The sequence below is a fragment of the Peromyscus californicus genome, unplaced genomic scaffold (genome assembly GCF_007827085.1).
Source record: "Peromyscus californicus insignis strain IS unplaced genomic scaffold, ASM782708v3 Scaffold_15__1_contigs__length_86483966, whole genome shotgun sequence".
Taxonomy (NCBI): domain Eukaryota; kingdom Metazoa; phylum Chordata; class Mammalia; order Rodentia; family Cricetidae; genus Peromyscus; species Peromyscus californicus.
In genome coordinates, this window is record NW_026294447.1 from 53,025,932 (window position 1) to 53,049,990 (window position 24,059).

General features: G+C 45.2%; 1 protein-coding gene across 1 annotated transcript; it reads left to right on the top strand.

Moving 5' to 3' along the window:
- Positions 1-303: 303 nt before the first annotated feature.
- Positions 304-16,030, top strand: LOC128110885 (serine protease inhibitor A3N-like). The gene is made up of 5 exons (XM_052738867.1): positions 304-376; positions 2,263-2,916; positions 13,030-13,303; positions 14,154-14,304; positions 15,234-16,030. The coding sequence occupies exons 2-5, from the start codon at positions 2,280-2,282 to the stop codon at positions 15,432-15,434; spliced, it is 1,263 nt and encodes a 420-aa protein (XP_052594827.1). The 5' UTR covers positions 304-376; positions 2,263-2,279; the 3' UTR covers positions 15,435-16,030.
- Positions 16,031-24,059: the final 8,029 nt, after the last annotated feature.

Here is a 24,059-nt window from a genome sequence, read left to right on the forward strand (position 1 = left end):
AGTACAGGATAAATTTTAGCTGCAGCCCTATCTGGTGACAAGTGGGACAGGGATTGTGCACACTCTGTTTGCTTCTGACATGCCCAGAATATCAGGTAGTCTTTTTTAGAACACTTTGGGCAATTTCCCGTCAGAAGGATCTGCTAGCAGAAGCCTCTAAATGCAACACTACCAGAAATCATTCTGTCTGCCCATTTCCAATCTGAGCCCAGAGAACAGTTTGTCCACACTAGTATTTCCTAAGAAGAGGGAGGAGTCCCCAGTGGGGATAAATAAGCATTAGTGTGCTAGGGAGAACAACACACCAGGCAAGCAGCAACCCAGAACATCAGAACTCAGCTGTCATAGACGCTGGCAGCGGGCATCAGCTCTGCAGGTAATACCCAGGATTCCTACCTTCTGGGGACAGAGTTAGAACCTTCCTAGGACTCTTAGGTACTGGCAATGACCTGAAGTCTTGGTTTGAAGGAGGGATGATGAGTGGTTCCTGGGGCACTGGATTGGAATCAGGGGATATTTCTGGGGTGCATATGAATCTCCATTCCAATCTTTCCAATCTGGGTCTTCATGTGTATGAAGATGTGGGTGCCATGGGCTATGCTCCTGGAGAGGGAATGGAGCCTGTTCCATCTGACCCTCCACGGGGAGGAAGTATTGAGACCTTGTCTAGCCTGTGTGCTGCTATCATAGCTGGGGGGAGACAGGAGGGCTGCAGAGTCCGTCTGAAGGAGGTGGCAGCCCTGCCATGCTTACAGCTGACAGGAGTTGCCTGGGGGTCAGGGACCCACTTCCCCCAGAGATCCCATGGCTGAGCAGATCGGCCTCACCCTCCACTAGGGAAGCAAAGAGGGCAATAGCTCAGCCCCTGAGCCAGGTCTCCTGCTGCGCACACCATGCAGCCCATTTCCTCTGGAACCTATCCTGGCACAAAATGTTGCTCAGTGCTTTGCCAAAGAAATGCTTGCATCAGTCTGAAAGCAAATACATCAGCCAACTTGCTGAGGTCCCCGGCTCCTCTGCAGGCATGTCACATCCCTGGGGACATGTGGCTCAGCTTCAGCACCTCCCTCCCCTGTTCCCTCCAGTCTCCTCCTACACTCTTCTGGTCTTCTCTCCCCTCTGCCTCCCCCTTGGCTCCTCCTCCTTTCTCTAGCCCTCCCTCCTCCCATCTCCCTGCCTGTCCACTTCCACTTTCTCACTCCTTCTTGATCTCTCCAACCCCCTGCTGTATCCTCCCTCCTCTTCCTCTCCCTCCCACTCATTTACCATCCACTTTCACCTTTGGACACCTGAACAAATGTTCAAGGCTAGTTGTGGGTGCCTGTGTTTACCATGATCACAACCCCTCAACTGTAGTCCTTTAGGATGGTTGTGGCCCCCACTCCAGGGGTGGATGGAAGAGATAGCCCTCTAGACATTCCCTACAACTAACCCCCATTGACCCATAATAAGCTAGACACCAATAATGTAACCTGGGTCACTCACCAAGCTTCTCAGAGAAGTCTGCCCATTTGCTTGCTACCACACAGCCATCACAAGAGCCAAAACAAAATCTAGTCCAGGGGTCAGGGACTGACATCACTCACCTTTCTTCCCCCAGGAGGCCTCCCAAGCCTGAGTTGCAAACCATCATGGGGTTCCCTGGCAGGACTGAAAGAACCTTGCCCTGTTTGTCCTGCCATGACCTGTTCTAGAGGTGCCAAGGCTCTGACACGACACTAGATGTCTCTGGTGCTGCCTCTCAATTATTCCTCCCCAGGTCCAGCTTCATGCACCAGATTCTGTCAAGAGCCTTGAGATTTCCCAGACTTGTCATCAAGAGGCAAGGTTAGGGCCTATGCTAGCAACTACTCCATGGATCTTAAGTTCTGCCTACAGGGTGGTAGGGGAGTGAGTGCAAAGGAAGAAGGTTCCCAGCCTTCTAATGAATCCTTCTGCAGGAGAGAATGAGAGGAGACAATCTGATCAGACAGGGCTCGTCCCATCCCTCCACTCCTCTTCTGGCTTCTCTGTGAACCTGGCATGTCCATTCCCCTCTCTGGGTCTTGGGTTCTCTGTGAGGAGACTTGGCTACTGCAATGCTTCCTCCAGTGCTAATAACAGGAGCATATGATGTGGTACTGCCATCTGAGTGCTCAGAGCTCCTCCCATGCACAGTCACAGAGGCAGCAAGGGGCAGAAGAGCAGGTTCACAGTGCAGCCCTGTGGGAGGACAAGGACACCACCTGGTCCTCCAAGACTCAAAGGATCTTTACTTTTCAGCCTGGAGAGCAGAGAAGATGGCCCTCCGTGTAGCTCTGGGGCTCTTGATAGCAGGGATCTGCCCTGTTGTCCTCTGTCAATCAGATGGCACTTTGGGAAAGGACACCGAAGTCCATGAAGACCAAAACAATGGGACACAAATGGACAGTCTGACACTGGCCTCCATCAACACTGACTTTGCCTTCAGTCTCTACAAAGAGTTGGCTTTGAAGAATCCAAATAAAAATGTCATCTTCTCCCCACTCAGCATCTCAACTGCCTTGGCCATCCTGTCCCTGGGAGCAAGGAGCAAAACCCAGGAAGAGATTCTAGGAGGTCTCAAGTTCAATCTCACACAGACCCCGGAGGCAGACATCCACAGGGGCTTTGGGCACCTCCTCCACATGCTCAGTCAGCCAGAGAACCAGGTGAAGATCAGCACAGGCAGCATGATGTTTGTTGAAAAGCACCTGCAGATCCTGGCAGAGTTCGAGGAGAAGGCAAGGGCACTGTACCAGGCTGAGGCCTCTGTGACTGACTTCCAGCAGCCTCATGAGGCCAAAAAGCTCATCAATGACTATGTGAGGAAACAGACCCAGGGGAAGATCAAGGAACTGATCTCAGACCTGGATAATCAGACAGTAATGGTGCTGGTGAATTACATCTACTTTAAAGGTGAGACTGCTCACTGTTTGGGGAGTAGAGAGAAAAATGGTGACTGGGAACCTTGTGTCCTTATGCTGACCACTGGAAAGGTGGTGCTCACAACCCTGGAGGCATGGGTGCCTCCTTTCTTTCTACCCACAGGCCCTACTTCTCCCCTAAGATTTTTTTGGATACAGTTGTGGTTCCTGGCACATACCCCTAAGCTCTCAGTCTAAGAGGGCTCCTAATGGCTGTGACTTAAACTTACAAACTAGCAGAATGCATAAGTTGCATGTCCAGTCCTACCTGTGTTGGGAGAAGCCTGGGCTGCTCCCTGCAGAGATGAGGTCCCTTAGTCTTCCCACTCCAGCATTTCTAATCTGCTCCTGTAGAAGGTGTCCATCACTACTGGAGAACCTCTGCCTCTAAGAGACTCCAGGTGGGCTGGGGACCTCTTGACCTAAGGAGCCTGCCTACCCATCTTATGGTGAAAGTAGCATGTCCCGTAACTACTGAAGAGCCCTGTGGGCAATTCCTGTTCAGGACCTCTCCCTTGAGCCATTTTGGTAATGAGCTGGACCTGGACATGGGAAACAGGGATGCAGGAGCAGACACTAATGAGAGGGAAGTGTCAGCCATGCAGTGTTCTGTGTTTAGGGTGTGGGTGCCTCATGGAATTTTGCTTTTGTAAAATTACTAGCCCAAACATCCTGAAGGTTAGAATGCCCAAGACACACTCCAAGGCCAGTGAGTCTCATGAGAGTTGGGTGCATGAGAGTTGGGAGACTCAGTTGGAGAGGTAATCAGTAAAGGTAGTGGGGGGACATCCAGAACCCACACCCACAACACCCTGCCTGACAGAGACCATGGAGTTAAGAGACAGCCCAGAACTTGGTGCCTGAGAGAAGTCATGATGTAATTAGATCTGGGATGAATTAAGGATAGTGCAGGGCAGAGGGAGGACAGGCTCTGAGACCATGGACAAAATCTCAAGGTGGCCATGGACAGAAAAAGAGTCTAGGGGGACAGAGGACAGGAGCACAGGATGGCTGCAGAGCTGCTGTGGGCTGGGAATGGTGGAAGCAGAGTGATGACCTGAAGGATGGCTGGGCATGGCTCTCTAGCCTCAGGACCCAAGCTCCAATGCTGCTTGGCTGTGAGGTAGGGGTGCATGTTTAGGCTGCTAGATCCCAAGCCCAAGAAATTATTTCAGTACCAAGTTCTGTAGAAATCTGGGATAAGTCTGAATGGGATATCTGTGATTTGTAGAGGTGGCCATAGCCCACGTGTGACATGAGGACTTGTTACTCACATTTTAGTCCACAATCTATGGGACCATGGACTGCTCACGGTGTGGGAGAACACAGTCTCTCTTGTCCTGTTTTCCCTAAAATCCTGTCTCACAAGACATTGCCTTCTAGATATGGCTCCTCCTGAGGAAGAAGGGATCCTCAACACTCCCCAGGCTCCGATCTCTATTGGTGAAATTATTAAGGCCACTCCACGTAGTTAAAAGGAGATTTATTTAATGGCGTAACTTACAAATTAAGGAATAGGTAGGTCGCGGAGTCTGGGGAAGGTGTATCACAGTCCAGAGGTGTTCTCTGGAGCTCTGCTCAGTCCACCTCTCCAGTCCAGGGTCCCGCAACAGAGAGAGCGCCCGCCGATCCAGCTCTCAGATCCCCAGGCGCCTCCCTTGGCCCCACCTTGTAGGCGTGACAGTTGCCGAAGTCTCAATGGGGGTTGGAACTTCCAGATCAAAGCTGGAATTGCTACCCACTACATCTCCCCCTTTTTGTCTAAATAAGAAAGTTCTAACCTAATACAAGACTATATACAAAGGAATGGTTATCAAATGTTGTCCAGGAATAATGAGGGATAATGACCTAGATAAGATGGAAGTACAACCAATGCAAACAATATCAAGCAAGAAACACATACTAAAGTCCAGAGAAGTATAGAGCATAGGTAAATGGCATGTTACAAAGATCATTCCAAAAGGTGTCCTATCCTAAAGAACCTGAATCTAATACTTAATATGTTCTATCTACTAAGTTGTAACTATAACTGCTAGTCTTCAATCCCATCAAAGACCTGAGAAGGAATATAATGGTACCTGAGAAATGGTAGATGGATGCAAGCAACTTTCGGGAATCTTGCGAGAGTAGACGGAGACAGCTGGCAGCCTGGACAGTCACCTAATGTTTCTCAGCATTGTTGGTGCATTCAAATTGGCTACAGGCCTAAAGTATCTGACAGACCATTTTCAGAAGCAGGAATTCTGAAAGACCATCTTACCCTGTCTTGGCAGAGTACAGTGGTCGCTTTCCTTGTGTCCTGCTTGTCCAGAAAGGATAGCATTGCATTAGTACTGTCAGCCGTCGAGGCAAGGGCAGTTCTTTGCCCAGTAGGCCATTTTGTGCCAAGAAGACAAACTTCCAAATGGAAATGTCTTAGAAGCCCAACATTCTCTCGGGATCAAATTGGTGCAGCCAGGAGCAATTATGTCTCACATCAACAGAATTCTAAGTTATTTAAATGCCATATTCTCTAGGTCTATGAAGTGTTTGAAGATTACCTGTCCATCTGACCTATGTATCTGTAAATCTGGATAACCTAACTAACGTAACTATAGAGATGACAAGCATAGGTGACTATAAATCTATAAGTCTTATCTACCGAAATAACCTAAGGACTAAGGCTTCACGTAAACAAGGTAAACAGTCTATAAGCAAGTGTATGGTAAAGAACGATGGACTTCAAAATTGTGACAATACACAAGATGTTATAACAGAGGTACGAGTATATAGTGCGATATGCAATATGACAATAATCTTAAATATATATCAATATACCGAATATCCTAAACAGAAGTAGAACCTACATAAAGTATGACAGATATAAATTTACATTTGTATCAATATACAAGTATTTCAAATAAGAGTAGAAATATATGTACATTATAACAAATATAGTTCCGTATTTGTATCAATATACAAATTATCTTAAACAGGAATATAAAAATAGTTTACATTTGTATCAACATATAAGAACCCATAACAGTGCAAATTACAGTGCAAATTATTTAAGGCTACTATTTTACTAAATTTGTTTACTAGTATACATAATAATCTACCATAATATCTTATACCTATCCATTCCATTTCTTCTTTTCTTTTTTTTTTTTGAATACTGAGTTTAATATTTCCTTCCACCCCCAACCCTATAACCATCATCCATAACCCTGAGAATTATGAAACCTAAGGGAGAAGGGGCGTCGTTTTCTTAGAATTGCTTCCTGCTGTTTAGGGGGTGATGTTATCTCTGTTGGGTACTGTGAGAAAGCTCAGATAGTTAAATCTCAGTTAGACTAACTGTAGGTTCTGCAGTAAGTCTTAGAGTAATGGGTAAGATTGTCTGAAATTCCAGTAAGAAGTGTAGTATGATGATGATTGCCATGACATCATTCTGGATTGGGTAGAGTTGTTGTTGGGGCCCCATCTTCCTTCTGGAGACTTCTGAGATTGCTATTAGAAAAACTTATTTGTTGTCAAAATGGAAGATTTGGATTTAAAGAGGACATAGCATGTAAGAAAGGATTCTGAGAAATCAAGAGTAAGCATGCAGAGAATTAGAATCTAGAAGACAATGGTCCCTTTTATTGGTTTCCTTCTGTCCCACACCAGAGGGCTCTTCTGATATGGAACTGAAGAATCTCTCAAACTTTTCTTTTAGCAATGTGCTTGGGTTTAGAGAAGGAGTGAGCCAATTCCATCTCCAAAGCCAGCTTGGCTTATAATTGAATTGGAACCACAACTTTTCTAGATTGATAGAGAGATAGATGTTAGACAGTGAGATTTTACCGTGTGTAGATTGGTACCAATAGATTCTTTCTTTCTGCTGTAAACATCCGGATATCCAAGGCCTTATGATTTTTGGAAGATGGGTATTTCCATTATCCTGGAAAGACAAAAACAGAACCCTACCCCAACCTTGATTGTTAAATTTTTCTTACAACTTGTAGAGATGTCACATTGGTGGATGATCTTTTACTTCACCTCATCAAGGGGTTTTTCCTGTTCAAATCGAATTTTTATTAATTTTGTTGGTATCCATAGCTTCTCTTCTCCTGCAGAAACAAAGGCAAAACCCCTTCCCCAACGTAGAACATATCCAGGTTTCCATTCTGAGGTCAGCACATCCTTGAAATAAACCGGTTGGTTTAGCTCAGGAGTTTTGTCTGTCGTCCAATGTCTCTCCGCAGCTGTTGTTCCTTTCTCATCAGCATTGAGAAAATTCAAGGTTAATAAAGCACTATGCAATCTATTTCTAGGAGTCATTGTTACCTGTCGCTGTTTATTTAGCATATCCTTTAAAGTTCGATTGGATCTTTCTATGACTGCTTGGCCTGTGGGATTGTGTGGTATACCTGTAACATGCTTTATATTGTAATAAGCAAAGAATTGTCTCATTTTATTGGAGACATATGCTGGGGCATTGTCTGTCTTAATTTGTACAGGTATTCCCATGATGGCCATAACTTCTAATAGGTGTGTAATCACAGAATCAGCCTTTTCAGAACTCATAGGAGTTGCCCATTGAAATCCTGAATAGGTGTCAATGGTATGATGTACATACTTTAATCTTCCAAATTCTGCAAAATGAAACACATCCATCTGCCAAATTTCATTTCTTTGTATACCTTTTGGATTGCTCCCTGCAGGTAATGGAAGTTGGTTATAGATGGAACAAGTAGGACATTTTTTCACAATATCCTTAGCCTGTTGCCAAGTGATGGAGAAATCCTTCTTCAAACCTTTGCTATTTACATGGCATTTCTTATGAAATTCTGAAGCTTCTAGCACATTACCTATTAGTAACTGATCAATCTCATCATTACCTTGTGCTAGAGGTCCTGGTAGACCTGTATGGGATCTGATATGTGTTATATATATATATAGGATGTTCCCTTTTTCTGATGATTTCCTGCAATTGTATGAATAATGAAGTTAATTCTGTATTATCAGGAATAAATTCAGCAGTTTCAATATGTAAAACAACTCTCTCTGCATATTGAGAGTCAGTGACTATATTGAGGGGTTCTGTGAAGTCCTTCAGTACCATAAGAATGGTATACAGTTCTGCCTTTTGTACAGAGCTGTATGGACTTTGTACCACTTTACTTAGGTCTCCTGATTTATATCCTGCTTTCCCTGATTTATTTGCATCAGTATAGAATGTGAGGACTCCAGAAATTGGCTTTTGCCGTACAATGTGAGGAAGGACCCATTCGGTCTTCTTTATGAATTCTATTCTCTTGCTTTTGGGATAGTGGTTGTTAATCTCTCCCAAAAAGTTACTGCAGGTTCTCTGCCAGTATTCATTATCTTTCCATAGTGATGAAATTTCTTCATTATTTAAAGGTACTACAATTTCTGCTGGGTCCATTCCTGTCAACTGGCGAAGTCTTAGTTTACCTTTTTGAATCAAATCAGAGATCTTTTCTATATAAGTCTTTAATTTCTTATTTGGTTTACGTGGTAGGAATATCCATTCCAATATAATATCTTCCCTCTGCATCAAAATACCTGTTGGGGAATGTCTGGAGGGGAATATGACAAGAATGCATTTAAGTTCTGGATCCACACGATCCACATGTGCTTCTCGAATTGTCTTTTCTACTAGGGCCAATTCCTTCTCAGCTTCGGCTGATAATTCTCTTGGACTATTTAATTCTTTGTCCCCTTCTAGAGTATTAGCCAAATTTTGTAGTCCCTCTTTGGGTATTCCCATGATACCCAGTAAGTTGGAAATGCTTCCTAATAACTTTTGAAAATCATTAAGAGTCTTCAATCGATCTCTCCTTAGCTGTACCTTTTGGGGTCTAATTTTTTGTAGCTCTATCTTATATCCTAAGTAGTTAATAGAATCTCCTCTTTGTATTTTTTCAGGAGCAATTTGCAGTCCCCAGTGAGGTAAAACTTTCTTTACTTCTTCAAACATGCTTTCTAATGTATCTAACTTTGGATCAGCTAATAGGATATCATCCATATAGTGATAAATTATGGATTGTGGAAACTTTACACGAATTATCTCCAATGGTTTCTGCACAAAGTGTTGGCACAAAGTAGGGCTGTTTAACATTCCCTGTGGGAGAACCTTCCATTGATATCTCTTGACTGGCTGAGAATTGTTATAATTAGGTACTGTGAAGGCAAATTTTTCTCTATCATTTTCTTGTAAGGGTATGGTAAAGAAACAGTCTTTAAGTCAATAACTATTATAGGCCATTCTTTAGGTAGCATAGAGGGCAAGGGCATCCCAGTCTGTAGGGAGCCCATTGGCTGAATTACTTTATTAATAGCTCTCAGATCTGTCAGCATTCTCCAATTGCCAGACTTTTTTTTAATAACAAATACAGGAGAATTCCAAGGGCTGGTAGATTCTTCAATGTGTTGAGCATTTAACTGCTCTTGAACCAGCTGTTCTAAAGCTTGTAGCTTCTCTTTTGTCAAAGGCCATTGTCCAACCCAGACAGGTTTATTAGTTAGCCATTTTAAAGGTAAGGCAGTTGGTACTTCTGAGAGTTCAACAGCAGTTGTGCTCTGTTTGTGAACAGCCTGAATGGTTGGTGCCTGATTTTTATAGCATGTGATGATATTATTCCTAGAAACATGCATTTGTCTGTATTCTTTTTCTGAAAGTGTAGGAATTTTAATCTGGGTATTCCACTGTTGTAACAGATCTCGGCCCCAAAGATTTACTGCTACATTTGCTACATATGGCTTCAGCCTTCCTCTCTGTCCTTCTGGCCCTATGCATTCAACCCATCTCGAACTCTGTTTTATCTGAGATAGGGTGCCAATCCCTAAAAGTTGGACATCTACCTCTTGAAGAGGCCAATTTGGATGCCATGATTTTGGTGTAATTATAGTCACATCTGCACCTGTGTCTACCAGTCCCTCCATAACCAGGCCACTAATTCGAATTCTAAGCTTTGGTCTTTGATCATTTATGGAAGTCTGCCAAAATATTTGTTTTATAGTGTTCTTTGTAAACTGTGATCCATCCATCAGAGCTGTTTTATCATCCATTGCAGTATCGGTTTTTACATTAGGCATTGGTTTATTCAGTTGTCTTGGAGAGGAATTTCTTCCACAGTGGCTGGGAATGTTCATACTACATTTGATTTGGGGGCCTGCAAGAGGCCCCCTGAGGCGTTTCCCGCCAGTAAAGGGTTACCTCGTATATCTATTTTTGATCTGCACTCACTGGTCCAATGTCGGCCTTTGCCACACCTTCTACATAATCCGGGAGGTGGTTGGGGTCTCCTGTTTAGGCTATTCCTAAAAGGAGTATTACTCCTAGGAGTACCCCACGTACAGTTTTTACTTATATGACCTGGTGTACCACATTTAAAACATTTGGTAACATGGGGCCTTCTTTCACCTCTGGGATTTGTCTCTCCTATCCAAGCCTCATTACTGTAGTTACGAGACTCAACACCATTAGTATACTGAATCCACTCTTCCAAAGGAGCTGATCTGATCTTTAATGGTGTAAGTATTCTTCTGCATTCTGCATAGCATTGTCGAACGCCAAGGACTCAGTTAATACTTTACTTAATTCTTTATCTGATACAGCTCTTGTTATAGCTGTGTTCAGTCTTTGTAAAAAATCAGTGAAGGATTCGTGTGGTCCCTGAAATATCTTTGTGTATACCTCAATTGGTTTTCCAGGTTCTGGAATTTTTTCCCAAGCATTTAGAGCTGCTGTACGGCATAGGGATATTGTATGTTCATCATAAGTGGCTTGTACATTCCTGTCAGCAAAACATCCCTCACCAAGTATTTGATCTTGGGAGATCACAAAACCTGATTTTACCTTGTTGTTCTAAATTTTTTGCCTCTTCTCTCAACCAGCTTTTCCACTGTAGCTGCTGACTATATTCTAGAACAGCTGAAATTAACTGATGCCAGTCATCTGGGATGATTCTATGTGAGGTAGACCACGAATTTAACAATTGTTTTACATATGTGGAGTGTATCCCATACGTAACTACTGCTTCCTTTATATTTTTAAAGTCCCTTGTTGAAATTGGTTGTACTGTATATGTAGTATATGGCTCGGGGTGTGTGTCATCCGCTGGCTTCTCATGGATGATAACAGGATAAGCCATTGTGTGAGAGCCATTTGGAGATGTTACAACCTCTATGGTCTTGCCCTTCTGCTTATTAGGTCCCTTGTCATAATGTTTACTGAGAGTTTCTTCTAAGGCCTGCAAACGAGCACCTAGAGTCTGTTCTATGGAGTGAACCTCCTCTCTGGCAAGGGACTCCAGATTTCTCATGGAATCATAGAAGTTTTTATGTTCCTCAGAAACACATGATTCCATGGACCTTATCTTATCAATTAATGATAATCTTTCTTCCTTATATAGTGTCTGGAGAGTTAGTGTTCTGTCCATTAAATATTCACATTTATTATCAATAAGATCAATTTTTGGTACAAGCCTGTTTTGTAAATCCTGATCAGCAGATTCCAGAGAAAGAATCTTTTTCTCTAAGGTCTCATTGCTATCCGTTAAAGCAGATTCCAGAGATAGAATCTTTTCCTGTAAGCCCTCATTGTTAGTTTTGAAAGCCTGTAAATCCTGGTTAGCAGATTCCAGAGAGAGAATCTTTTTCTGTAAGCCCTCATTGTTAGTTTTGAAAGCCTGTAAATCCTGGTTAGCAGATTCCAGAGAAAGAATCTTTTTCTCTAAGGTCTCATTGCTATCTGTTAAAGCAGATTCCAGAGAGAGAATCTTTTTCTGTAAGCCTTCATTGCTCTCGCTTAAAGCCCGTATCAGTCCCAATAATGACTCATCTTTGTTCTTGCTATTAAACCAGTGTTTGAACACTGTGTGGATTATTACAATGAATACCAAAGTGGTACAGGCCAGATATGCCTTAGGAAGGTCGTATATTTCCAGGAAGATGTCATTCATCATACAGGCAAAAAGGTTTTCAAATTCTTGTGAGGTAATGTTGTCAGCCATATTACAAGAATTACTCAAAATTTGTTAGTCAGTTTTAAGGTGTAAAATTATCAAGTACTTCTACTTGAAATAAAACGCTGGTTTGCCTATCTTACCTTTCGGTGGGGGGGGGGGGTGTAGTGGCGCTTTTCAGCCAGCAGGAGGCGCTGGTACAGCTCCAAAGCAGGGCCTGCTGGCAACCTTGGCAGGCGGCAGCTGGAGGCAGGAGCCAGGATGGCGGGGAGCCGGATGGCGGGAGCCAGGGCCCGCACTCGGGGAGGACGGGGATCGCCTCACTCACAGCGGTTTTTCGCTGGTCTGGGGGCTAAGCTAGGGAGCTGAGACCGGACTAGCTGCTCCCTTTTTCGGGAATGGAACCATGTAGGCGTTCCCTGGTTATATGGAACTCTGCAGGCGGGTTTAGGTACCCGCCAGCCGGGGAGGAGGCTGAGGGCGGGAGCCACCCAGGCCTTTGGAATTTGCCCCACGTGAGCGCCAGATATTGGTGAAATTATTAAGGCCACTCCACGTAGTTAAAAGGAGATTTATTTAATGGCGTAACTTACAAATTAAGGAATAGGTAGGTCGCGGAGTCTGGGGAAGGTGTATCACAGTCCAGCGGTGTTCTCTGGAGCTCTGCTCGGTCCACCTCTCCAGTCCAGGGTCCCGCAACAGAGAGAGCGCCCGCCGATCCAGCTCTCAGATCCCCAGGCGCCTCCCTTGGCCCCACCTTGTAGGCGTGACAGTTGCCGAAGTCTCAATGGGGGTTGGAACTTCCAGATCAAAGCTGGAATGGCTACCCACTACAGATCTCCCCACTTTTAATCTCATCTATCTGTTACACATCCCATGCCCAGAACCCTAACAGTTTCTCAGGAGCTCAAGTAGCCAGGATTTGTTTTGAAGTTCCCCTTTCCAAACAAAGCTTGGAGTCTCTTCTCATCTCTAGGAACTTGTCCACCTACAAGGGTTTTTTTCCCCCAATCCAGACTATGCAACCTAAAGGACACTCTGTGTTGTTGAAGTTGGATTGATGGCTGTCACAACACAGCAGCTGGACAGAAATGGGACAGAGGTGGGGTCTCTCAAGTGATGTTACAAACTGATTACCTGTTCATCTTTAGGAAAATGGAAGATGCCCTTTTACCCTGAAGATACTTTCAAGGCCAAGTTCTACTTGGGCAAGAAGAGGACTGTGGAGGTGCCTATGATGAATATTGAGGACTTGACTACACCCTACTTCCGGGATGAGGATCTGTCCTGCTCTGTGGTGGAGCTGAAGTACACAGGCAATGCCAGTGCCCTGTTCATCCTCCCTGACGAGGGCAGGATGCAGCAGGTGGAAGCCAGCTTGCAACCAGAGACCCTGAGAAAATGGAAGGACTCTCTGAGGCCCAGGTGAGTATCCACAGGAACCAGAGGTGGCCTGGCTCCCCATCCTGTTGTCAACATTGGCCCAGTGTCCACGTCCCTCAGAGTCTCACTAGCACCCAATGTAATGATTAGAGAGACAACAGGGACAGAGTTGGGGTGAATTTCCCTCTGCTGAGAATTCCTCTGTGTCTAACAGTCTGTAATTACAGGGAATCTTGAATGGGTTTTGGAAGGCAGAGGGGAGTGGGGTGGAGATGAGATCAGCTCTGAGAATCAACTCTGCCCTGTGTAGTCATCTCATACCATCATTCATTCACCAATAATGGAATGATGAGTTTAAGACCTACTATGTGCTGTGTTCTGACTTAGACCCTGAGAGTATGTCAGAGACTCGGCACAAAATTTTTTACGCTTGAGGGTTCCTCTTGTAATTGAGGAAGAGATAGCGGGGAGATGGAAATGCACCTAATCATTATTTGATTAGTTTAAAGGTGAGGAGGGGTGAGATTGAGAAGGGGTTCAAAGATAAGGAAAGCTGGAGTCAGATATAGTGTGAAATTTAATATAGTAGGATCATTAGGAGATGTCTGATGGTCTACAGGTCAAGCAAAGGACTCCATTTTGTGGATCTTGGAAGAAAGCATTCTAGGCAGAGGAACAGAAAATACCAAGCATCATTGCCTGGCCCCTGTAAACACTCTCAGGCACTGATGGGTAATTAATGCATTAGGAAGAAGAAAATCAAATGCTCTAGGCATGGATGGAAAGAGGGCTGTGCTCCAGTGAGAGGGCTGTCTCTGGTTCCCCAGCTATAAAGTGGGTTGATGGGGCAACACAGTCCATGGACACTTACATTTCTCTTTTTCATTCTCAGGATGATTACTGAGCTCTACATGCCCAAGTTTTCCATCTCCACTGACTACAGCCTGGAGAACATCCTTCCACAGCTGGGAATCACGGAAGTCTTTTCCAAACAGGCTGACCTCTTTGGGATCACAGGGGCCAAGGACCTGAGAGTCTCTCAGGTAAGCCTAGACACACTGGGTAGTTCACCTTGGTCCCTCAATGTGGATGGTGAAGGCCAAGAGGTGTGCAGGGAAATGCCAAATGTGTGAGAAAGCCTGCATTTCTGAGAATCCCTCATATGCATATATATATATATATATATATATATATATATATATATATATATATGTACTCCTGCTGGATATCATGCAGCCAGTCCCTTGTCTATGCCCTGAACATAATCTGCCCAGGAGCCCAGTACGTGGTGGTAGACCACCATAGGCTGTAGTGCGGATGCCAACCACAATCTGCTGCAGGGCAATCTGCTGCACTGCAGAGCTGGCCAGTACGTCTTCACTAGCACACAGAACAGTAACAGTAAAGGAAATATCGAGGGATGAGTGGCAGTTGAGATGAAAAGATTAAGAATAGGGAGAAGATGCCTTAGGAACCTCACACTACCTTCCCAGATGCAAAGTCTGGCAATGTCTAGTGTTCTGTCCAGTGCCCACTCAGAGGCCTGGGTTCAGCTCTATACCAGCAGGGCATGGCAGTCTGGTAATATGAAGCCATGTCCTGTGCATTAAGATTGTATGTCCCAAGGGGGCTGGAGCAGGAGGGATGCTGTAGCCCACACTGGCTGCCAGCACCCTGGCTTTTTCCCTGTGGATCTCCTGAGAAGTTGCCTGTGGAGTAAGGACTGGAGTATCCTATTCCCATCCTCCAGTTTAAGGATGGGTTTGAGGGTAACACAGATTCTCAGAGACTGACCAGATGCAGGGCATGCCTCATCTCACACCTTGAGCAGAAACTTGGAAACTCCAGGGGTAGAGCTCACTGTAGAAACAAACAACTTCACCAGCAGCTGAGGCCAGCAGTGGATGCTTGTTCCAGGGATCTCCTCTCCTGCCCTCCCTGGTCTCCAGTGAATGATGTCTTTCTCTTACAGGTGGTCCACAAGGCTGTGCTGGACGTGGCAGAGACAGGCACAGAAGCAGCTGCTGCCACAGGAGTCAGATTTATCCCTGATTCTGGAAAATGGAACCCAATGACTGTCAATTTCAACAGGCCATTCCTAATGATTGTCTCTGACACAAATACTCAAATTGCACTCTTTATGGCCAAAGTTACAAATCCCAAGGAAAACTAGAACTTTCCAAGTGGTGAGGCTTCTTCCTGAGGGCCAGGGATTAAGCCTATATGTGGATCTCTATGTGCATTTTGGCCTCAATGCTCTAAATAGCTGTGGCATACCTGGATTGGACAGTGACAGTGACTAGCTGTATGACTCAAACATGCACAGGGCACTTGGACAGTCAGTGTCAGGCTTGACTCCCAGTCTTCCTGGCAGCACTAGTTCATGTTCTTGAGCCTGAACTCTGTCTTTGTGTTCCTCCCTGCTGCCTCTACTGTATCTGCCTCTACTCAAAAGCCTGGGCCCTGGCAGATGGCTCAGTCCCTATCTAGGCTCTGGTTATGTCTGCCTTCAGCTTCAGCAGGCTTGACTGAACTATGCAAACTTATAGGTCAATCATGTGGACCTCAATCCCAGCACTGAGAAGGAAACCTGCTACCCTGAGTCTATTTCCAGCATCTGGGATCACTGAGTGCCCAGTTCCTGCCTCAATCTTTGCCTCTTCCAGACAGTGCAGTTGGTTAGGGGTCTCCAAATCACTGTGGATCTTGTCCTTCTTTCTTGCCTCTGCCACATGGACTGCCAAATATAATAATAGTCTGACATATTCATTCTGAGAATGTGGTTAAATTACCTGTCAAAGGCAATTGCCAAGGTCTCATGTCTACACATCAATGATCAGAAAATATCTATTATAGAGTGCTATGGGAGAGAGAGAAATAGCATTGACAATGGTTATAATGACTGATAAAGGCCAGGCTGCCTCTTCCTCCCACCCCTTCAGCCACATCAGAAACCCACTCCAATATTCAAGCAAGGGAAGAGCACTTATCCCTTCAGGTGTTGTGCAGTTGGCACAGGAGGGCACTGAAGCAGCTGCCACCATGAATCAAAAGTGACCTCCTTACAGAGGACAACGCCAGCCACTGTGCATCATCAGAACCCATGATATCCATGCTCACCCAGAATGGCAGCAACATCCTCTCTCAGAGAATAATCCTCTGTGGATTATTCTCTGTGGAGAATCTGTGAGCTCTGAAACACTGCTGGAGGCCTACACAGACAGAGAAAGTTATTCATTCAATTTGAGACACACTTAAGTCTTGAGACACCTAAAAACACACAATGCATAGGTGGACTCATTGTTACAGAGAATTACAGCCTGGAGGCTCACACTCAGGATTCCCATCCCCAGTGTGCACTAAGGTATTACTCCATGGGGACCATGGAGAGATAAGAACGGGACCAATGTATTGAAAAAAACCATGTCCCAACAAATCCAATGTGTCCAACAGTCAGTCAAGGCCCTGAGTTCACCACCTCATGCACTCCATGATCACTTACAGGCCTCAGCTGCAGTCCTGCATCTTTCCTGGCTTCAGCATAGGTATCTAAAGAGCCTGGCGCTGAGTACCTCTCACACTGCCTGTGAACTGTTTCCAGAAGTGTTGGCAAAGTCTGAGTCCACCTCTTAAGGGAGTCTAGGACACAGATGTCAGGGTTTCACTTTTGCCCATTCTATGAGAGTTCCCCCAGGATTTGGCCACCAAATGTTGCCAGGGTGATAAACCCTCTACAGGGACCACCTCGGTGTGCAATAGAGGTAGCAGACTGTGAGGGAAAGAGGTTTACAGTAGTGATCTCAGACACCTGTGCTCCAAACTAAAACCAGGACAAGGTACCTAAGGATAACCCCACATAGATGTGAGGACCCCCAAGGGGTAGCCACTGTGAAGTGCCTGATTTGCAGATCATAGCATGATTCCAGAGCCTTCTGAGAGGATACTGAGCTGCCATCCAGCTGGCTGCCTCCATCTGTTCTCTGTTGTTACTGAGGCCACAGAGCAGACAGTAGACAGAGGGGTGTGTCAGGTAGCCTTATGTCACTGGGACAGCACATCTGAGATAACCTACTGAGGGAAGCAAAGGTTTGGTTTGATCACAGTTTCAGAGAGTTCAGGCCAGGGTCTGCTGGCCTCTTTGCTTTTAGCCTGAGGCAAGTCAAGCTTTGTGCATCTAAAGACACTATCAAGAGGAAGAGGGATGGGGACATGGCCAGGTGGGTAGAGTGTTCCCACCCCACATACACACACACACACACACACACACACACACACACACACACACACACACACACACACATTAGGGCCAGAATTTTATGCTCTGAAACTAAAGTAAAAAAAACCCAAGTTGGGTCACATGAACTTGTGATCCCAGCTCTGGGGCAGTGGAGACAGGTGGATCCCTGGGGCTCCCTGGGGAGCCAACCTAGGCAATTCAGTATTTTTCAGGCCTATAAAGAGACCCTGTCCTGAGCTTTGCTCCAATGACTGATGGAAACAGATGCAGAGATCCACAGCCAGGCACCAGGCAGAGCTCCTGGTGTTCAGTCAGGGAGAGAGAAGAGGGATTCTATGAGCAAATGCATCAGGATCATGATGGGGAAACCTGCAGAGATGGCCAAACCAAACTAGTGGGAACTCAAGAAATTTGAATCAACAGATGTGGAGCCTGCATGGGACTTTGCTGGGTTCTCTGATTGGAAGACAGTTGTGTAGCTTGACCTGCTTGGGGAGTTCCCTGGCGGTAGGATTAGAATCTATACCTGGTGCATGAGCGGGCTTTTTAGAGGCCACTACCTGTGATGGGACACCTCACACAGACTTGAGGAAGGTGGAGGGGCTTAGAATTGCCTCTACTGGATGTGCCTCCTCATGGGAGGCCTTGCCTTCCTGTTGGGGAGAGTGGGGAACAGGTTGGGACAGGGAAACCGGGGGGGGGGGGGGGGGGGCAGAGAAGGATCATTGATTGGTGTATAAAATGAAAGGAAAAATTATTTTAATAAAAAGGGAGAGAGAGAGAGTCCCTGTCCTAAAACCAAGCTGAATGAGGAATGACAGTTGAGGTTGACCTCTGACCTTCATATGGACGTGAACATCGATGCAACATACACATTCATAAACATACAGAACCACATAAAGTACATGTTCAAGGAGAAAGAGAAGAGGACTGGAGAGCTAGCTTAGTGGTGGGATGCTGGCTTGGCTTATATATGTGAAGTTTAGATTACCCAGTACGGTGAGAGTGAGGAGGCAAGCCCCAGCATGATAGAACATGTCTGCAGTTCAGGCATCTGTACCTAGAATTCTGGTGAACTCAGACAGTTGGATAACAAAGGCATCCTTCACACCACCAGGAAGGCTGTATGGTTCCTCAGCTGTTACATCAGTGTGTCCTCACAGCCAGGCTGGGTATGGGTCAGCAGGGACCAAAGCTGTGGTGATGGAGAGGATGGACACCATCTGGCTAGTCTGGATCACACTCCTGGCTTGGCTCAGCATTAACTGGTGTCTGTCTCTGGGATCCTTCACAGTAGGCAGTCAACACCGGGGCCCACCTCAGCAGGTGCTGTGAAGATGCAACAAGGTCTTAGGCATGAAGGACAGAGCAGCAGTGGTGACCTTTGTGGTGTCTGTGGGGAGAGAAAGAGAAGAGCAGGAAGAGGGGCTTCTGCCTAGGGAAGAATCCACAGTGAGACACTGCTGAGATGTTGAAATGATGCACATGAGGTAGTTATTGACAACAACACTATTAAGCCAAAAATAATTTAAGTACTTTTATTAATGATCAGACCAAGAATGAGCTCATGTCTTTGAAAAGGTTATAGGTGCTCAAACTCAGGGACACAGAATGTTGAAGGGCAAAAACCACAAAGACCATAATTTAATTACAAGTTAGATATAGTTCAGATTATGTTGAAATGTTCTTTGTTAACAGAATAGAGTACTCATCTCAATCATAACATGACAAAATAATTTTGAATTATAGCATCTTTATTTATTGTGGTTTTCTTACTTATCTGGTCGATTCTTCTGCACCATGGACGTGTCCATTGAAATCTGAAATACATGTGAAGGCAGACATGACTGTGGTGGAGAACAGAGAGGGTTGAGAACTGTGTGAGGAAACACAAGTTGGAGTCAGAACATGAAGGACTTACCTTAGTCATTTCAATGTGTGCCTGCATGTTGCCTTCTGACATGTCTGTCCTTACTCTCTCTCTCTGGGTCCAAAGGACTAAGAGGGAGACTGGTCTCCTCTCACTAATCTGATGATGCCGAGTAAATTGCTCTGATATTCACAACTTGAAATAATAAACATGGAATATCTCACAGTGTCAGGCACCCATGAGGAACCAGGCTGGGTGGTTCTTCCTCAGGGCCTCTCATGAGTCACACTGTTGGCTGAAGACATGACACATGCTGGAGGTTCTATGACCAAGTTTGCTCTCATGATTTTCTTTTTCCTATGGTACTATAAACTGAACCAGGGTATTGTGTTTTCTGGGCAAGTCCCTGACCACTCAACTAACCCCCAGCCCTCTCATGGCTTATAATGGAAAATCTCTCTGGGCCTCCTCAAAGGGCTGCTCAGTTAGGCAGGAGCCTCAAGACAGGAGGGAAGCTTCTCCACAGGCTCAAGATATTATCTGCTGGCATTTTTAGCTTTTGGATTGAAGCTGGTTGTCTGCTAAGTGAATAGACTCTATTGTCACAAGGTTTAGTTCTGACACAGAGGGAGGAAACATGGCTGTTCCAGAGAGCAGCACTTAGCCCATGAGAAGTTTATTAGCCCCTGACCTGCAGTGCTCCCATCTCTCTACAGTACTGAAATTCAGATCAGCCAGCCAGGCTCTGCAGACACAGATGCTTTAGGAGTTTTCCTTCACTGCCAGACAAGGCAGCTTCCCTTCAGAAGTCTGAGAGCCAAAGAGGGTACAGCAAGTCTCTGTTGAGAACAAGCCCATTGCTGCCAGACAGGACGGTTACACAGATGTACATGGGGTTCTGTCAGGATCTAGGCATATGTTTATTAATGTGTGAGTTTCCATAAAGAAATCAGGGAGCATGGAAATAAAGTTGTTGTGTTCTTTTTGAAGTTACTTAGAAAGTCTAGGACAAAGTGGATCAAAGACCTCAACATAAATCCAGTTAGTTACACGAAACTTAATAGAAGAGAAAGTAGGAAGTACTCTTGAAAGCACTGGCACAGGAGATCACTTCCTAAATATAACACCAGCAGCACAGACATTGAGCACAACAATTAATAAATGGGACCTCTTGAAACTGAAAAGCTTTTGTAGGGCAAAAGACACCGTCAATATGACAAAAAGACAGCCTACAGAATGGGAAAAGACCTTCACCAACCCCACATCTGACAGAGGACTGATCTCCAAAATATATAAAGAACTCAAACTAGACATTAAAATACTGAACAATCCAATTAAAAAATGGGCTAAAGAGCTAAACAGAGAATTCTCAAAAGAAGAATCACAAATGGCTGAAAAACTTTTAAAGAAATGCTCAACATCTTTAATCATCAGAGAAATGCAAATCAAAACGACTCTGAGATACCACCTTACCTTGTCAGAATGGCTAAGATCAAAAACACCAATGACAGTCAATGTTGGAGAGGATGCGGAGTAAAGTGAACACTCCTCCACTGTTGATGAGAATGCAAACTTGTACAACCACTGTGGAAATCAGTATGGCGGTTTCTCAGAAAATTGGGAATTGATCTACTTCAAGACCCAGCCATACCACTCTTGGGCATATACCCAAGGACTGCTCAATCATACCACAAAGATACATGCTCAAATATGTTCATAGCAGCACTATTCGTAATAGCCAGAACCTGGAAACAACCTAGATGCCCGTCAACTGAAGAATGGATTAAGAAAATGTGGTACATACACACAGTGGAGTACTACTCAGCAGAGAAAAACAATGACAGCATGAAATTTGCAGGCAAATGGATAGAACTAGCAAATATCATCCTGAGTGAGGTAACCCAAACCCAGAAAGACAAACATGGTATGTACTCACTCACAAGTGGATTCTAGATATAAAGCAAAGAACAATCAGACTGCAACCCACAGAACCAGGGAGGCTATAAAGCAGGGGGGACCCTAGGATGACTGTGGCTTATAAGTAGTTTTGGTTTTACACAATTCCTGGGCAAGCCTCAACGAAACATTTCACAATTAGGATAAGAATTTATACTGTATCAAGCTGATAATAGAAAAATAAATAAATAAATAAATAAATAAATAAATAGGAAAAAATTAAAACAACAAATGTGAAACAAGAACTAATTTAAGGGGCTGGAGAGATGGCTCAGAGGTTAAGAGCACTGGCTCCTCTTTCAGAGAACCCAGGTTCAATTACCAGCACCCACGTGGCAGCTCACAGCTGTCTGTAACTCCAATTCCAGGGGATCTGACACCTTCACACCAGTGCACATAAAATAAAGTTGAACAAATTATTTTTTAAAAAAAGGACTAATTTAAAATAAAAAAAAGAAAAGAAAAAAGAAAGTCTAGGACAACTATTATCTGCATCCCTACCTGGTGGCAAGTTCGGCTTGTGCCCTGTCTTTTTATCTCTGATTTCTGCCGAGTTTCACACTGACCATTAAACAATTAGAAAAACAGATAGCCAGAATGGCAATCCAGTGGGCTTGTCATTTAGAACAAAGATAAGGGATTTCCCATCAAGATGTGGTTCTGCCTCCTGGAGCTTCTAATGCACATTACCAGGAATCATGCCATGTGTACATTTCCAAACTGAGCACGGAGCACAACTTGTCTGGGCCAGCATTTCCTAAGAAGAGGGAGGAGTCCCTGGTGGGGATAAATAGACATCAGTGTGCTTGGGGAGAACATCACACCAGGCAGACAGCCACTGGAACATCAGAACTCAGCTATCACAGACTCTGGCAGAGGGCGTCAGCTCTGCAGGTAATGCCTGGGATTCCTTCTCTCTGGGGACAGGAAAGGTGCCTTTGCAGCAGTGAGTGGTACTGGTAATGACCTGAAGTCTTGGTTTGGAGGGGTGAGGAGTAGTTCCTGGGACACTGGGTTAGAATCAGGGAACATTTCTGGGGTGCATATGAATCTTCTCTCCAGTCTGGGTCTTCATGTGTATGAAGATGGGGGTGCCATGGGCTATGCTCCTGAAGAGGGAATGGAGCCTGCTCCTTCTGACCCTCCACGGGGAGGAAGTATTGAGACCTTGACTATGCCAGTGCAGCTGTAGGAACCAGAGGGAGACAGACAGTTACAGAGTCCTTTTGGGGGTGGTGACATCCCTGCAGTGCTTACAGCAGAGAGGAGATGCCTTAGGGTCAGGGACCCCACTTCCCCCACAGATCCGATGACCAAGAAAAGGGACCACACCCTCTCCTAATAAGGAAAAGTAGGCTAGAGCTCAGCCACTGAGCCAGGTCTCCTCCTCAAACGGACTCGCCTCTTTTCTGTGGAAATAATTTTGATGTAAAATATGGTTGAATGTTTTCCAAAGAAATGGTTGCATCAGTCTGACGGTAAACACAGGGTAAAGACAGCCAAAGTCCCTGGCCCATCTGCAGGCACGGGCCTGCATAGCCCTGGGCACTAGTGTCTCAGCTCCAATACCTCCCTCCCCTGCTCCCTCCATTCTGCTCTACTCTTCTGGTGTTCCCTCTCCTCCATCTTCCTCTCCCTCCCCCATCTCATCCCCCTCCCTCCTCCACTCCCCCCTCCTCTTGCCCCCACTTTCTCACTCCAGCTTCTTTTCCCACCTGGTCCTCTCTCCTCTGTTCTTCTTCCTCACCTTCCTATTCCTCTAGCATCTACGTTCTCCTCTGAACTCATCTAGAGTGTGAATAAGGCTAAGGAGAGTGGCAGTGTTTACCATATCCTAAGCCTTCAATTGTAGTTTTCAGGATGCTTGTGCCCCAGTCCAGGGATGTAAGAAGGAGATGGCCCTCTGGACACTCCCCACCAATACCCACAAAGCTCCTAATAAGCTATACACTTTTACTAAAAGTGTACCCTGGGTCACTTAACAAGCTGTCCAGAGAGGTCCACCCATTTGCTTGCTACCACCACACAGTCATCCTGACAGCCAAAATGGAAAATGGTCCAGGTGTCAGAGACTCAGACATCATTCAATTTCCTTCCCACCAGGAGGTCTTCCAAGCTGAGATACAAACCTCCCCTACTGGTCCTTCTAATACCTGTGATCAAGGGTCCCAAGGCTTTGGCGCTGCACCAGAGCCACCCTCAATTAACCCTTCACACTCCCAGAAACAGGCACTAGGTTCAGCCCATGGCTGTGGATTTCTTAGACATGTCTGCAGGAGGTTGGGGTGGGCCCTGTCCTGCACAACTGATCTAATGTTCTTTCCCTAAGCCAGGACTAGAGGTTGATGATGGAGTAGAGGACACAAATGCAAAATAAGAGATCCCCTGCTTTCTAATGAGTCCTTATGTCAATCCAGAAGAGGAGAGGAGACATTCAGATTACACAAGGCTTGAGCCCATCCCCAGAATTTTCTCTTCCTTACCTTGTGACCCTAGCAAATCTCTTCATCCCTCTGAGTTTTGATCCTCTATTAGAGAATATTGGTTGCTGCAACAGCAGTTCTTCCTGTGGTAAAAGGGAGCAGAGGCTGTGGCACTACCATCTGAGTGTCCAGAGAACCTCCCATGCAAGTCACAGAGGCAGCAGAGCAGGCACACAATGGGAGACCAAGGAGATGGTCAGGGAACCATGTGACCCTCTCCGACAAAAGGATCTTTTCTTTTCAAGAAGGAGA

Bases quoted from the DNA above. Each gene is read 5' to 3' on its own strand.
- LOC128110885 (XM_052738867.1), top strand. From the start codon at position 2,280: ATGGCCCTCCGTGTAGCTCTGGGGCTCTTGATAGCAGGGATCTGCCCT. The intron at 2,917-13,029 runs GTGAGACTGCTC...GTTCATCTTTAG, and splicing joins GAATTACATCTACTTTAAAG to GAAAATGGAAGATGCCCTTT. The intron at 13,304-14,153 runs GTGAGTATCCAC...TTTCATTCTCAG, and splicing joins AAGGACTCTCTGAGGCCCAG to GATGATTACTGAGCTCTACA.